At 41.1% G+C, this 16,228-nt stretch overlaps 1 protein-coding gene across 1 annotated transcript in view; it reads left to right on the forward strand.

Moving 5' to 3' along the window:
• dip2a (disco-interacting protein 2 homolog A) overlaps positions 1-15,760 on the forward strand; it is a 153,067-nt gene extending 137,307 nt beyond the window's left edge. Inside the window, exons 21-37 of the mRNA XM_080412215.1 lie at positions 306-507; positions 1,678-1,787; positions 2,493-2,573; positions 3,501-3,624; positions 3,872-3,993; positions 5,129-5,240; positions 5,909-6,018; positions 6,742-6,872; positions 7,297-7,465; positions 8,096-8,266; positions 9,406-9,435; positions 10,385-10,446; positions 10,978-11,035; positions 11,196-11,270; positions 12,134-12,308; positions 12,828-12,951; positions 13,500-15,760. Coding sequence (XP_080268341.1) covers positions 306-507; positions 1,678-1,787; positions 2,493-2,573; positions 3,501-3,624; positions 3,872-3,993; positions 5,129-5,240; positions 5,909-6,018; positions 6,742-6,872; positions 7,297-7,465; positions 8,096-8,266; positions 9,406-9,435; positions 10,385-10,446; positions 10,978-11,035; positions 11,196-11,270; positions 12,134-12,308; positions 12,828-12,951; positions 13,500-13,752 — 2,109 coding nt within the window. The 3' untranslated portion in view covers positions 13,753-15,760. The remainder of the gene's footprint in view (positions 1-305; positions 508-1,677; positions 1,788-2,492; positions 2,574-3,500; positions 3,625-3,871; positions 3,994-5,128; positions 5,241-5,908; positions 6,019-6,741; positions 6,873-7,296; positions 7,466-8,095; positions 8,267-9,405; positions 9,436-10,384; positions 10,447-10,977; positions 11,036-11,195; positions 11,271-12,133; positions 12,309-12,827; positions 12,952-13,499) is intronic.
• Positions 15,761-16,228: the final 468 nt, after the last annotated feature.

Consider the following 16,228-nt stretch of genomic DNA (forward strand, 5'->3'; position numbering starts at 1 on the left):
AAAATTAAAAAACACGCAAATTGCTGGCACAGGGGTGAGTACATTATGAATAAACTCTGGCAGTCAATGTGTTAAGGGTTGAGTGCATGAGAAGAAAACCCAAGGGGCTTTTGAATCAATTCACCTCAAAAAGTGAAAGGACTAACTTGGACAACAGGGGCACCACGGGATGGCAACTGCCACCCCCTAGTGTTCGCATTTAATTGCAAATTCAGTTATTTTATGCACATTTTCTCTACCTGTGTTAATACACATGACGATAAAGTTGAACTTGAACTTCAACACTGTATCTCTCTTCATCCCAGGCCATAGACAGCATACATCAGGTAGGGGTGTACTGCTTGGCGCTGGTCCCTGCCAACACGCTACCCAAGGCCCCGTTGGGCGGTATTCACATCTCAGAGACCAAGCAGCGCTTCCTGGAGGGGGCCCTGCATCCGTGCAACGTACTCATGTGCCCCCACACCTGTGTCACCAACCTGCCCAAGCCACGACAAAAACAGCCAGGTACGTCACTCACTGGTGGAATAAACGGAGACAAAACATCACATAACGGCCTTTTCACATGGGAAGCGATTCACACGTCTTGTAATAAACTTTCAATGAGAGGTGAGCGGGCAGGTAGTGAGGCGCGGACAATCAGACAGGCGCAGCGACAAGCGGGTGCGATCCTGTGAAGCTGTCGCGTCCGTGCACGTCTCACACACGTCTGCCTGTCTGCTGCAGTTGAAATGTGTTTCAACTTTTTTCTTTTCACATGAGGAGCGCAGTGCAACCCTGCAGATGCAAGCGAGTACCCAGGCGTTGTGTGCCGCGCTATGAGCTTGTAGATCTGCTATTTTTGAAAAATCGTGAACATTTGTGCAAATCTTTGAATATATATGGTTTAAAGCGAAACATTTTAACTCCGATCTGTGCTTCTGGGGGTCCCTGGAACAACATATTTTGAGATGGGGGTCCGCGGCCAAATACATATAATTTTGGGTGGTCCTTGACATGGAAAGGTTTTGATCTCCACTGATATATAGCAACATAAGTTTTTTCAAAAAACTGTTTTAGAAGACATTTGTAGAATCCCCCAGAAGCAAAGATTGTTCGCTTTAAAAAATATATATATTCAAAGACTCAGTGCCGCGCTATGAGCTTGTATATCTGCTATTTTTGAATAACCAAAGAAATCTTAAAATGACAGATGCTTCCCCGATCTTAAAGGGATATTTCACTTTCAAAAAAACTTTGGGTCATTTTATCGTCTACTCAGGCTTTTGTGAGCCCTCCAGACCGTTTCTAAGTTGCTTGATTCAGTATTTAGATATTTGATATTCATTTTATCAGACACGCCCCCTTCCTATACAAACCCATTATAACTTCAAACTCCATTTTTAACATGTTAGATTCATCAAAAACACCCGTTCTTGGTTCTGGTGACTCACCCTATCTAAATACTGAATCTAGCAACTTAAAAACTGTCTGAGGGGCTCACAAAAGCCTGAGTAGACGATAAAATGACCCAAAGTTTTTTTGAAAGTGAAATATCCCTTTAATGGGTTAATACTGTAGCACAATAACCTCTTCTACCTCATGTATTTGTGTGTTCTTGTTTTGATATTCCTTTCTATTTGCTGATGATAACAATATTATTAACAATGATGGTGATGGTTCTGGTGTTCTGAACAGAGGTCGGCCCAGCTTCTATGATAGTGGGCAACCTGGTCGCGGGCAAGAGGATAGCCCAGGCCTGCGGGAGGGACGTGGGACAACTAGAGGACAATGACCAGGCACGTAAGGTAGAGAACCATCCTCATTTCATTTCTCTCCATCACATCTACACCACACAGGTAAGGATCAGCAACTGATTCTGAAATAACTGTTGTGGACACAGTCGGCACGCCGGAAACGCATTTGTGTGTCATTTTTAGATTTTGTTGGGCTATTCAAAAATAGCAGATATACAAGCTCATAGCGCGGCACGCTATGAGCTTGTAGATCTGCTATTTTTGAAAAATCATGAAAAGTTGTGCAAATATTTATTTATTTATTTTTTCAAATCTTTGCTTCTGGGGGTTCCTGGAACTAAACATTTTACAAATGTTCGCTTTAAAAAATATATAATCCAAGATTTTGCCATGAATTTTCACGATTTTTCTAAAAAAATAGCAGATCCACAAGTTCATAGCGCGGCACTCGGTGCCGTGCTATGAGCTTGTAGATCTGCTATTTTTGAATAGCCAAAGAAATCTTAGAATGACACACAGATGCGTTCCCGGTCTGAATGGGGTAACGCAACAAATGGCCCCGTATGCATTTCTATTTTTAAGTTTGACCCAGATCCATTTCATGCTCTTTCCCAAGGCCATCAACACTGCTCATAATAATCATAATGTCCATCCCCACTGTGTTCCATTTTAAAATCAGCGCCACTTGTTTTACTCTTATTAGTATACCATCAGCAGCATGTGTCTGACACCCTCCTGTCTCTCTTACCTCAACAGTTCCTCTACATGCAGGACGTGCTGCAGTGGAGAGCCCAGGCCACACCAGACCACCCTCTGTTCCTGGTGCTCAATGCTAAGGTACTTCATTATTGTTTCCCCCCATGTATTTTTATTAAATAATTCACCCCCAAAATTACTTTTTATTTTATTTGTATCAATTACTCACCCTGTAATGCCTTAAAAATACATTAAGTTAATAGCTGACTAAGTTTAACATCTAAACTATATTTAAAAAAAGGTTTATAAATATCACTCGTAGGCACGTAGGTTTCAGCACAGTTCAAACTAGGACTGGTAACTTTCCTCAGAAATGATATTCGAATATTGGTCTTAAAAATTGGCAGATATTGGAATATATTCGAATATTATGATTAAAAATATTTATATTTTTTTTAAATGTTTATTTTACAGGGACAATACAAAACACAATGTATCAAGTGCTCGGATCCAATAATACATTGCTTTTTGTATTGTCCCTGTCAAATAAACATTACAAAAATAATAATAATAAATACATTTGAATATTAATTTTCATATTCGAATATACATATTTTCCCCATATTCGAGGAATATTCGAAATTTGAATATTAATTTACCAGCCCTAGTTCAAACACGCACTCACTCACTCAAGCTTGCTTCTCTGTTTGAGTGAAACTGTTTGTGTTTTGGAGGTACTAAGCATAAGACTGGATACATGACTCTTGGTTTATACTTTGAGAATTGTTTGAGAGTTTCTAAACAGATTTATTATATAGTTTTGCTGTTGTTAAACTTGGACATATTCCATTACGGCCACCAATTATCTTACAGATCAAAAATTATTCGTTAAAATAAAATGAAATATGCTACATGAATGAGGTTTCACGAAGAACACTTTTTCTCATTATTTGTGTAAAGCCTAATTTATTCCACCAAGGAGTCGCTCACCAAAAATAACGCATTTTCAAACAATCAAAAAACAGGATGCGAGCTTAACACGTGTTGTTGTGGTCTTGTGTCCCCCAGGGCACGGTAGCAAGCACAGCCTCATGTCTGCAGCTGCACAAGCGGGCAGAGCGGGTTGCTGTGGCACTGATGGAGAAGGGCCGCCTCAACACTGGAGACCACGTAGCACTGGTGTATCCACCAGGTAAAGGGACCTCAGTGTGATCTGACTTCATACAGTAACTGAATTACATCATAATAATACAAATAAGAATAATATATTTTTTAGATGTATCATTTTGTTTTATTAAATGAAAGTATCTATTATGCTCGTACATCCCCCAGAAGAAATTCGGAACACCAAACATAATAAAAGTGTATTTACAGGCTCATCGTATGCACAGCAGATAATCACCACTGCCCCTGTTCTCTTCACGTGTGTGTATGTCCAGGGATTGACCTGATTGCCACCTTCTATGGCTGTCTTTACGCCGGCTGTGTCCCGGTCACCGTGAGACCGCCTCACCCACAGAACCTAGCCACCACCCTGCCCACCGTCAAGATGATTGTTGAGGTAACACTTCAATACAGGTGTAGGCCTCAGTCCAAAATCGACACCTTCAATCTGATAGCTCGACTGAGGGGAGGATTTTACAATCTACAACTACATGTTGCTTCATCACCTTGCTAAACTAATGGCCTAAGTCATTTTTTGAGGAAAATGACATTTTTGCCTAAGTCAGCTCCTCATGACACTGGCCACCTCTGGTAAAACCGGCTATCTCCTAATTGAAAAGGATCATGCTGTTCCCTCCCCTTTTAGTATAATGGCCTAACTCCCTAGTGTGACTTGGGCCAAAATAGGCCATTTCTTTGGCCTAAGTCACATGGTTTTGTGACTTAGGCCAAATTATTTACTGATTTAGGCCATTTAAAAAAAAGAAAATTGGGCCTAAGTCAGATGTAATCCTATTTAAACCTATTTAAATATCTTATGCTACATAACTGACAGACAGTGTTATTTTAATTTTAATATACATAATTTGTTATAAACATTTTGGGTGAAATGATTACGAAATATCATATAGTTTTGTTTTGGATCAGCTTTTTATTTTTCATGAAAAACTTTTTTTTAAATTACATAGGCCATTAGTTTAGCAAGGTGACGTTATGTAGTCGACCTGCTCTGTCACAGTCACAGACAATATACACAGCATAACATATGAAAACATATCTGTACATACTGAACTGTATATCTTTGTGTGTGTATATGCATGACAGACACCCTCTGTAGACAATTTTAAAGCACAGCTCAAGACTTATTTCTTCACTCTTGCTTTTAGTTGATTCCGTTTCTTCTGAATCTCTGTGTTGTTATTTCTGTCTTTACTGTTTTGCTTGACCCACTGCCTCTTATTTTTAGCCATTATTTCTTGCCACTGTATTTTTTTTTGCCATTGCTCTATTGTTTTACTTGTTTTGCTTGACCCACTGCCTTTTATTTTTAGCCATTATTTCTTGCCACAGTTTTTTTTGCCATTGCTCTATTGTTGCCATTGCTCTATTGTTGCCATTGCTCTAATGTTTTGTTTTTTTGCTCTGTGTTTTGTTTTTAGTTTTTCTTGCTCTTGTAAAGCACTTTGAGCTGCATTTATGTCATGAAAGGTGCTATATATAAATACAGTTTATTATTATTATTACTATGACAGGTCAGTAAGTCGGTGTGTATCCTGACCACTCAAGCAATAATGAAGCTGCTGAGATCCAAAGAGGCTGCGGCCGCTGTGGACATCAAGAGCTGGCCCATGGTGCTGGACACAGGTGATACACACGCACACGCACACACACACACGCACACGCACACGCACACGCACACGCACACACACGCACACGCACGCACACACACACACACACACACACACACACACACACACACACACACACACACACACACACTCAGAGCCACTAATACACCATGATAACTTCTACAAATAGCATTATCTTGTCTGGCTAGCAACTGTGAAAGCTACTTTATATTTTGTCAAACCCATGACGTACCACAGAAATACCATATTTTCAACTGAAAAAAGTGTTGACTCATTAAATATGTCCTTTCAGCCTAAATACAAATTTGCCTGTAGGCTACATTTATACTGGGTCAAAGAAAAACAGCCAGCACACTCATCAACCTTCATTTATTTCAGCAGTCCCATAGAGTGAGAGTACATTTACACGGGGGACAAATTGAGCATTGACTGCTGGAGGTTAAACGATTTTTAACCTCTAACAAAATAATGCACTTTACTAAATGGCTTTTTGACAGTCCCTCCCAAATTGACAGTAGCCATAAATAGTGTTTCACAATATGCATCTGTGTAGCGCTGCAAGCGAAGATAAATACGCATAACAATAACAGTTGGCTGATGGACATTAAACGATGATGACTACTCATTCATTTTCTTACTCGCTCCTCTCACTCTGTTTGCCAGATGACCTCCCTAGGAAGAAGAGCCCTCAGATCTACAAGCCTCCCACACCAGAGATGTTGGCATACCTAGACTTCAGCGTGTCAACAACAGGCATCCTAGCAGGGGTCAAGGTACAGGAATGACCACATAAACAAAGTATGGTTGAATCACTTATGAATCTGCTGGCGTCTCTTCATTGGTTTTAACCTTATTCATGCCTTTTTAAAATGGTTAAGATCTGCTGCCAGTGAAAACCAGCCAGTATAAATGCCATGGCTAACCTTGTGAAAACTCACAAAACTGAAACATGTATATAAAATAAAAATTTAGGCTTGGTTCAATGATGATAAGACAATGTGATTTGGGTGGGAATCTACAACTTACTATGAAAGTTAGTTTTTCCTTCTGTGCATGTCTCCTTGAAACACGCTTGGATCCGCCATTGCTGTGTAAAACATACATTGCAGACATTGTATTATGTCTATTGTCTATAGGCTAAACCTGCCACATGCAGATAGTCCACTATGTGATGGATACTGTGGTTGAGTTTTAGTCCAATGCAGGGGTTCCCAAACCTTATCAGCTCGAGACCTAAAAGACAAATTGGGTGTCTCCCCGGGACCCAAAATTACGAAGCTTAAGTACATTATGAAATGACCACTTAAGCCCTATTTCAAAATAGGAAAAATAGCCGATTTACAAGCTCATAGAGCGTTGCATCGCTGGTAGATCTGCTATTTTCACTATTTCCGAAAAAAAAAGAAATATTTTGTTAAATGTCAGAAAACCTTTTTTAAGAATGAAAATTGTGGTTGTCCTTGGCGTCCCTTCACGTTCCCTCCCGTCTGTTCCAGATGTCGCACGCCGCCACCAGTGCCTTGTGTCGCTCCATCAAGCTGCAGTGTGAGCTGTACCCCTCTCGGCAGATCGCCATCTGTCTGGACCCCTACTGTGGCCTGGGGTTCGCTCTCTGGTGCCTTTGCAGGTAAATATAATAATTATGTAATCCAAAAGAAGCACTAAATTGTGTCGAACATTGTCGATAATCGATTATTATAATAATCGATAATAATAAAATAATTGATTAATGATCTATCTCTATTTTTGACATTATTTGGGGAAACAAAACAACATATATATATATATATTTCAAGGGTTAGGGTAAGCTTGTAGATCAGCTATTTTCACTATTTTTGTGTCGTGCAACGATTTATTAAATAGGGCTAAAGTGGTTAATAGATTTGTTGATATATACATTCTTTAACAAAAATATAATAAAACACGATCAATTATTCAATGAATCAAATAATGTAGTAATCGGTAGAATAACCACTAAGAAAATAATCGATAGTTGCAGCATAGAATATTAATAAACTTGTGTGTGTTTCTGTGTGCCTGTGTGTGTGCAGTGTGTACTCTGGCCATCAGTCCATCCTGGTGCCTCCGTTGGAGCTGGAGAGCAACGTGTCTCTGTGGCTCTCAGCGGTCAGCCAGTACAAGGTGCGCGTCACGTTCTGCTCCTACTCCGTCATGGAGATGTGCACTAAAGGCCTGGGCTCACAGACGGAAGCACTTCGGGTCAGTAGCTCTCTCTCTCACTGTTACAAACTGGCAGCCGACTTTAACCACTTGAACCCTAGCATCCCTATTCTGCGGGGGGGGGGGGGGGGGACATTCGCCGGAAATAGCACATCTACAAGCTCACACCGTATCGCACACAACATGACACATTGTGCGCTTGCAATTTAGATCGTCTATTTTTGGTGAAGAGATTGTAGAGGGGGAAAAAACAGCGCTAGTAAAGCATGTACGAAATACAGAGCTGTCCCTGGTCAACTAGTGTATTCGTTCACTAAGTATAGAGGGTTTAACCCATTAAGACCTGAGGCCAATTCTAAAAATGTTTTCAAAATCCAAAAAGTTTTTTGAAAAAATATATTCAAAGATTTGAAAAATAAATCACGTAAAAATGAATAAATAGCAGATCTAGTGCCGCGCTATGAGCTTGTATATCTGCTATTTTTGAATAGCCAAAGCAATCTAAAATGACACGGATGCGTTCCCGGTCTTAATGGGTTTAAGTGGTTAAAAGCACAGCACAGTTGTCATGATTATAAAGCTGTTACATCTGCATGTTGGAAGAAGGTAACATTTTAAGGTTTCTATTTCTTTCTTTCTTTATTTTCTTTAATTTTTTACACGCCGAAGTTACGTAACGTGAACCTGTCGTGCGTGCGGACGTGCATGGTGGTGGCGGAGGAGAGGCCCCGCATTGCTCTCACCCAGTCCTTCTCCAAGATCTTCAAGGACTTGGGCTTGTCGCCGCGCGCCGTCAGCACCACGTTCGGCTGCAGGGTCAACGTGGCGGTCTGTTTGCAGGTGAGTGAGTACCAGTTTGGAGGGTTGTAGAGGTTAGAGGTTCTAGAGTCGACAGTGCTGACTGACAAAGTAGCAATGCGTAATGGATACTAATTAATAAGTACTGTAACTTATTCTCGAATGGAAAAAAAGTTTCAAGCCACTGCCAGCGATTCCGAGTGTTTTTAGTAACCTTTGAAAAATCATACAGGGGTCTCGGAGAATCGTAGGGGGAAAAAAGCGTGCCGTCCTATGACACTAGACGAAACCAGCTTCTTTTTGTTGTGATCACGTGATTTCTGGGTGTACTCTTCTTGGGTGATCCTGGGATCATTCACAGGCTGCGGAAGAGCGCCCTCTATCATAAAACCACTGAAAACACAAATCTCGTCATTCTTGTTGGCAGTCAAAGAGTTCATATAAAACAGCCTTATGGTTGTATGTCCACCAAGTGTTTTTTTTGCTGAAAATGCAATGTGCAAATTGTGAAAGACTGAACAGAATAGATGCTCAGTGCCTCACCACGCCGCATATTTACGCTATGCTGGAAACGGCAGTAGCTGATGTTTCCAGCATAGCGTGAATACGCAGCGCTCCCATTGGGAACAATTGAAAACATACACAGCTCAGGAAAAAGCTCCTCTGGGTCAAAGGTGGTAATCCTGTTCTGACCCTGTCGTAAAGACCAGACTTCACACAACCCGTCAGAGTAAAGTTTGATAGATTGGCTAGTTTTTGGCTGAGGTGAAAGCATGTTTGTGTGCCCAGCGTAAATCGCATCGAGTTTGGAAGCACTAAGAGTGTTTACTGAATTGCTGTGAACAGAGATGTGATGTGATGCCAAAGAAAGATCGGAAAAAACACGAAAATGGAATATGATTATGTAATAATGTTATTAAACGAAAACCCACAGCATCACATGCGGAGCCAAAATGCACTCTTTTATTATTGTTTCTTCTTTTTCTGTCTATCTCTATCTTTTCTTATCCTTTCTTTTCCCTGAGTCTCTGTCTGGTGTGTATACATGTATGTGTGTCTGTGTGGGTGTGTGTGGATGCATGCATGTGTTCCTGCTGTTATGCATGCGTGGTGCACGTGTGTCTCTATACGTGTATATTATCTCTTTCTCTTTGTGTTCTTGCCCTGTTCCGTCTCATCAGCCCAACAGGCTGGGCAAGCTGGCCGAGCAGGTAAAGTGAGAAAAGAGAGGCTGCTCTCTCACATGGCTGCTGATGCCCCTGGGTTCATGTGTGTGCGTGTGTGCGCGCATGTGCGTGCGTGTCTTTTTTCTGCATGACCTCTGAGATGTCTAACCTCGATTTTTCTCAAAAGCTCCAGCTCAACCTAGTGCCCCCACCCCATTTGTTGGGCCAGAACCATTGCTTTTTGATAAGGGGGGTGTGTGTGTGTGTGCGCGTGTGCGTGATGCACTATGTCCTTGCCTAGCAGCATGAGTTTTGCAGTGGTGAAGAAGTTTGAGAAACGGTCTCTGAACTCAAACACTGTGATGCGTTTATGATCAGAGCCACTGATCTACCACACACCCTCCTTCTTTCTATTGGATCAATAAACACTGTCATTAGGTTTATACAAGTTTTTTTTTTTTTTTGCATCATTGATTTATTGCAGTTGTCAGAAAAAGATTTCGCAATTAATAAGAGTGATCCAAATGATGACTCTGATTGATTGCAAAGACTCTGTCCTTGGAATCAATTGCTGAAATGCTTTAATGTTGCGACCTCTGTTTGAATACATATGCTCATTATTCCCTTGCTTAATTAGAGCTTAATGCCTTGCTCAGAGTACCATTGTAGCCTTTTACCAAGGCTCATTGCTAGCTTCATACTGACAGAAATTAAATGGTTAACATGGCTGTAATAAGTACAGCCATGTACTTATTCCTTATTTCTCCTGCAGAGAAAACACAGACTTTTGATATCAGTGTATTTCTGAATATCATAGTCCAGCTGGCTGGCTTATGGCTGCCACCCTGCTTTGTCAACAGCTCTGCAAATAGTGGCATATTCAGCAGCTTCCACCTTCCTTCCACCCAGGCAAGATCCAGTCTGCAATGTCTGTAGCAATATTTAGGCTTTAAGACGTAGAGACTGATGGCCCATTCTGTCTGTCTTTCTCCAGGGCACGGCAGGACCAGACCCCACCACTGTGTACCTAGACATGAGAGCACTACGGCATGACAGGTAGGTGGCACCACTGAGGCATCTCCCACTGTGAACACTAAAAATTGAATTGCTTGACCATTATGCTTTTTACCACTTAAAGGTTTTTTTTTTTTTTTTTGTCGCATTCCTAAGCCAATAATTTGATGAACAGCATTCCGGTAGGAGACACAAAGAGTCTCCTTTGTGTCTCCTACCGGAACCGCTGCCTACCGGTCCGCTGGTCATCAAATTATTGGCTTAGGAATAAAAAAATAAAAAAATATCCATGAATTCAAGCCTCCATGAGGTGACTAATCGATAGATTTTTTGGGGTGAACTATCCCTTTAAGCCCTCTATACTTAGTTGTATGAGGAATAACGAAAATAGCCAATCTACAAGCTTGTGGTCAGCTATTTACTAAATGTTTGGCAATGTTGTGTGTATATACATAAAATACAATTAAAAAAATTAATATATACACATACATACATATATAATAGGAAACCAGGGTTAATACATTTTGTTGTATTATGTTTTTGTAACTATAGTATGTATTATGTCTTCCTCAGGGTTCGTCTAGTAGAAAGAGGTTCACCGCACAGCTTACCGCTAATGGAGTCTGGGAAGGTACGACACCATGAAAGCATAAACGACTGAATGTCATTACTGTGACTGTGAAACAAATGGTCTTGGTTCCTTCCCCCCCCCCCCCCCCGTCTTCCTAATGTGATGTTACTGATGTCTTAATATGAATGAATGAAAAACAGTCAATGTCTGACCTCTCCAGATCCTTCCAGGAGTGAAAGTAATCATCGCCAACACAGAGACTAAAGGACCGTTGGGTGACTCCCATTTAGGAGAGGTGAGAAGTTCATTCTGTAGCAGTGGTGTTTTCAGTTGATTTGTTGATGCTACAGTATGTGTTTTTCACTTGAAAGTCAGTTATTTTCAGCGTGTGACACTGTCATGTGATAAAGTCTAAATTAGGCTTCTTTTGGTGAAGGTGCATTGGTTTAAAATTAGATGAGTCTCAGTGCATCATAGTGGAGTTGTACATAGGGCTATACGTAAAGTAAAAGTACCTGAATAAATGTACATTAGGGACTTTCCACCACTGCTCCGTGACATGGACAGCCCCTCTCCCATGTGTCGTAATTCTTGCTGTGTATACAGGCCTGATGAATGCAGCATTATGTGTCAAAACATTGGAATTGTGTATACTATATAGTATATTAACCCATTAAGACCGGGGAAAGCATGTGTCATTTTTAGATTTCTTTGGCTATTCAAAAAAATTGCAGATATACAAGCTCACAAGCTCTACGAGCTTGTAGATCTGCTATTTTAGAAAAATCGTGAAAGTTTGTGCAAATCTTTGAATATATATACATTTTTAAAGCAAACATTTGTAACTCAAATCTTTGCTTCTGGGGATTCTACAAATGTCTAAATCCTAACAGTTTTCTGAAAAACGTATGGTGCTACAATATCAGTGGTTCTCAAACATTTTCATTTATATGTATTTGGCCGCAGTCCCCCATCTCCAAATATTTAGTTCCAGGGACAAAGATTTGAGTAACAAACGATTTTTCCAAAAATAGCAGATCTACAAGCTCAAATGCGTTCCCGGTGTTAATGGGTTAATGCAATATTTTCATTATGTTATACAGTGCGTTTTGCCTCGTCATCTTCATGCCTTATTTTCTCCCGCATCTGTGTTCCCAGGTATGGGTGAGCAGTCCTCACAACGCCACGGGCTACTACACAGTGTACGGCGAGGAGGCGCTACACGCCGACCACTTCAACACCAAGCTCAGCTTCGGCGACACTCAGACTGTGTGGGCGAGAACAGGATACCTGGGCTTCCTGAGACGCACCGAACTCACCGATGCCAGCGGAGGTGAGGACCACCGCTAAGGCTAATGCTAAAACAGTGGTTCTCAAACCTTTTCATGTCAAGGACCCCCGAATTAATTTGGCCACATGATCCCCATCTGAAAATATGTTGTGCCAGGGACCCCCATACAAGATTTGAGTTGTTAAAGTGTTGCAGAAATATTCCAAAATCACATACTTTTGAAAATAGCCAATTAGGATTTAAGTGGTTTAACAGATTTGATGATGCTACAGTATATTAACACAGTTTTGCTGGGGACCCCCTGGAACCCTTGGGGGTCCCCAGACCCCTCTTTGAGAACCACTGTGCTTTATGGAAAATGTATCGGTATCATCACCGGCCCACTACAACTGTATCACAGTAGTAGAATGACATAATAACACTTCTGGTACCTACATAAGATAACATCACACCCCAGATATCAGTTTGATTTCATGAAGATAACACAAAGCCATTGAGGGTGTTTTTTAATCCTTAATTTAACCAGGCTAAGACACATAAGTGTGTGTGTGTGTCTTGCAGAACGCCATGATGCCTTGTATGTGGTGGGCTCCCTAGACGAGACCCTGGAGCTCAGAGGAATGAGGTATCATCCCATTGACATTGAGACCTCTGTCATCCGCTCACACAAGAGCATAGCTGAGTGGTAAGTTCTGAATTCATCTCATGTGCCATACCAATTGCTCAGGTGTGACAGATAGATCCTTCTCTGTCACTTATCCACTTTGGTAACTTTTCATTGTCGTTTAGCATATTCTGCTGTGTCATTTTCACTGTTCCCTTTCATATTCAACTTTATTATTGATGGGAGCAATTCTTATCTCAATACAGCAACAACAGCAAACATAGTGACAAATACTGAAATTGTAATACAAAGAAAAAAGACAATAGTGTAACAAACGTTATAAAAGCAGAATAAGCTAAACTTTCTAGTCCAAGTAATGTTAGCCTTATAGCTGAATGAAATAAAGCCTAGAATCTGAACTTGAACCTGATAAGAATTTGATTTCCATGTCAGAGCCTGCTGCCACATATTTGAATAAAGCTGCAAAATGTCAGACATGCATTGGTTTGACCAACCTAATGCAAAGCCATCCTGTTCTTAACGTCCTCTTCTTTCCCCATGCCTTCCCCTTCTGTGTTCTACCTTGACCCCCCCCCTTTCCTCTTTCTCCTCCTCTCCCCTCCGTCCAGTGCTGTGTTCACGTGGACCAACCTGCTGGTGGTGGTGGTGGAGCTGGAGGGCTCAGAGCAGGAGGCCCTGGACCTGGTGTCCCTCGTCACCAACGTGGTTCTGGAGGAGCATTACCTCATCGTCGGGGTGGTGGTGGTGGTCGACCCCGGGGTCATCCCCATCAACTCGCGGGGCGAGAAGCAACGCATGCACCTGAGGGACGGCTTCCTGGCCGACCAGCTGGATCCCATCTACGTGGCGTATAACATGTGAGGGCTGGGGCGGGGGGCGTCTTGCATCGGCAGAAGATGGGACAGTAATAATGGGGCTTATAGCTTATGTGCGTCAAACGTCAGGTTTATTGTATCTGGAGAGCAGGACAAGAGTTCCTGGCGTCAGTGAGGCTTGTGTGGACAGACAGCCAGAGGCAATCATATGTGACCCATAACACATGAAAAGGTGAATGAGGACAATGACAACAAAGCGTCACATGGATGGAAAGTTAAAGAGTGTCATCTCACGTCTCTCTCATCTGACTTGTGAAACAGACTATGCTTACACTACGGTGGGTTTTGTATGAATAGCAGATTGTATAACTTTGATCCCAGGGCGGCTGATAGCCAAGCAGATGGTTATAGTACAATAATACTCTGTGCCATTACCATTTATTTTTTCTTTTGTAAAACTATGAATGTCAGTTGCGTTTGCCATACTGTACACTTGTGCCATAGCACACCGTTGCACACAGTACCAATACCCTGGCTCAAACAGCCGCACATGTTTAACATTTCACGTTTGCATAGCCTTGTTGCGTTGCGTTCTGGTTGGTGTGCCATTCTGAATGTTGCAAATGGAAATATATGACATGGGTTTTTTTCAATCAGTTAAGCAGGAACAGTTCTACAGTATACGACATGCGTATATGTCCAAAATGAAATGTTACCCACCTTGTCTTTTAACTCGAGTCTTGTTCTTAAATAATCAGGAAATTCTGGTAAATGTTACCCCCATTCTTATGTTTTAACTGCAGAGTCATGTTCTTAAATCTTCAGGACGTTTTGGTGCTGCTGGTTGCAGCACCAAATGTCAGTGTCGTTTATTAAGTCATTTAGAAAGATTATTGTGGTTCCACCCTTAACTTCCTCAGTTCTTTTCAAAGTATGTGACCTCATGTAGCATTTTTATCAGAACAAATACGCAATATGAGTAACATTACACATGTTGCTTTGAGTGACTGCAGACAGGCCAGGTTCATGTGATCATTTGAACACGAGAGATGGAGAGCCCAATCATTCATGCATTAGCAACTTGTAAGCCAAATGTAATGTCTTGAATTAAGCCTTAAGTATTTAACAGACGCCTGTTCCTCTCCCAGCTCACGTTCAACTTGATTTCAATAAGGTCCTCAGCTGTTTGATAGGAAATGAAGCGAAAGGAGAGTATTGGTTTATTTTGGTGTTTTTTTTTTTTACTAAAATGGCTATACTTGATATGAACATCAACCATTACAAACCCAAATTATTTAGTTCTGTGAATGATTGTTAAGAATGATACATCTTCTACACAAACTGACAAAAGAAAAGGTAGTCAATGTGGGTTCGATGCAGAATGTCAGATTTGAGTGCCATCAACGTTGAACGAGTGTTTGCAAATGTTGAGTTGCATGTACTGTACAAGGCAAGTATTTCATGTGCTTTGCTTAAACAGTAAAGTCTGGCGCGTTAACCTGTTTAAACGAACACTCCAGATTTGACTGTGTACCTTCTCCCCCTTCCTCATATCATGTTGAAGATCACAGTATGGTCGTTCCTTTTATATGTGCACACCACTTTGGAAACAGGCAGCTAGCCTGCTGTAAGTATGTACAGGTTTTGTGTAAGTTATTAATAGATAGTGGACACGTGTGGCGGGTTCATCAGAAGATCTACAGTAGGACAAAGACTGAATCTGGTTAATATGAACCCCACCCCCTTACTAACTAGAATTTGGAAGAGTTTCTCGCTCATGGAGACGATGGAGGAACAAGAAACGTGATGAGCCCTGTAAACATTTTGTATTGTACAAACACTGGGAACAGGCCACTTCCAAAAGGAGACAAAGCACACACTCCCCTAACACAAGGAGAAGACTGTTCTATTCTGGTGACTGTTGAGATCTCACCTCCTTCACAGCATTCTCGTTTAACATTATGGAAGGATACACTCGTCTGATATACGATTAGCTGTCATTATTTTCATAACATGATTTCTTAATGAATAAATAAAAAATACAATGCTTTTAACTTGAACGTGTTGGTCTCCTCTGCAAGTAGCCTATGGAGTTAAGTTTTTTTTTAGTTAATGCCTGTGTTTTGGATCAATTAAACTGCAGTCTACTCTGTACACATCAGAGTTAAGCTGTGGGTATGTGAGCTCAGATAATTACCTTGTTTCACATCAGAGACTATGATGTCTAAGGTGGCAATACAGTCTATCCAAAAAGACCTCTGGCGCACGCTTCTGTTCCTTTAATGATGTGCAATATACAGTACATCAGATTTAGGTGTTCGTTTTTGCTTGTTTTAGTTCATATATTTAACTTTTTGCATGTTATTCTTTTGTGACAGTAAGGGGGGGAATGACAATTCCAGGCAGGCACAGTATTCTATTCTACAGTAAGTATTCACAGTGAATGTGGCCCCTGAAAAGGGATTAATACACAGCACCCTCCATACCATGTATTATACGCACGTATTACTGAAGAAAGAAAA

This window comes from Gymnoscopelus braueri (assembly GCF_963280865.1).
Source record: "Gymnoscopelus braueri genome assembly, chromosome: 18".
Taxonomy (NCBI): Eukaryota; Metazoa; Chordata; class Actinopteri; order Myctophiformes; family Myctophidae; genus Gymnoscopelus; species Gymnoscopelus braueri.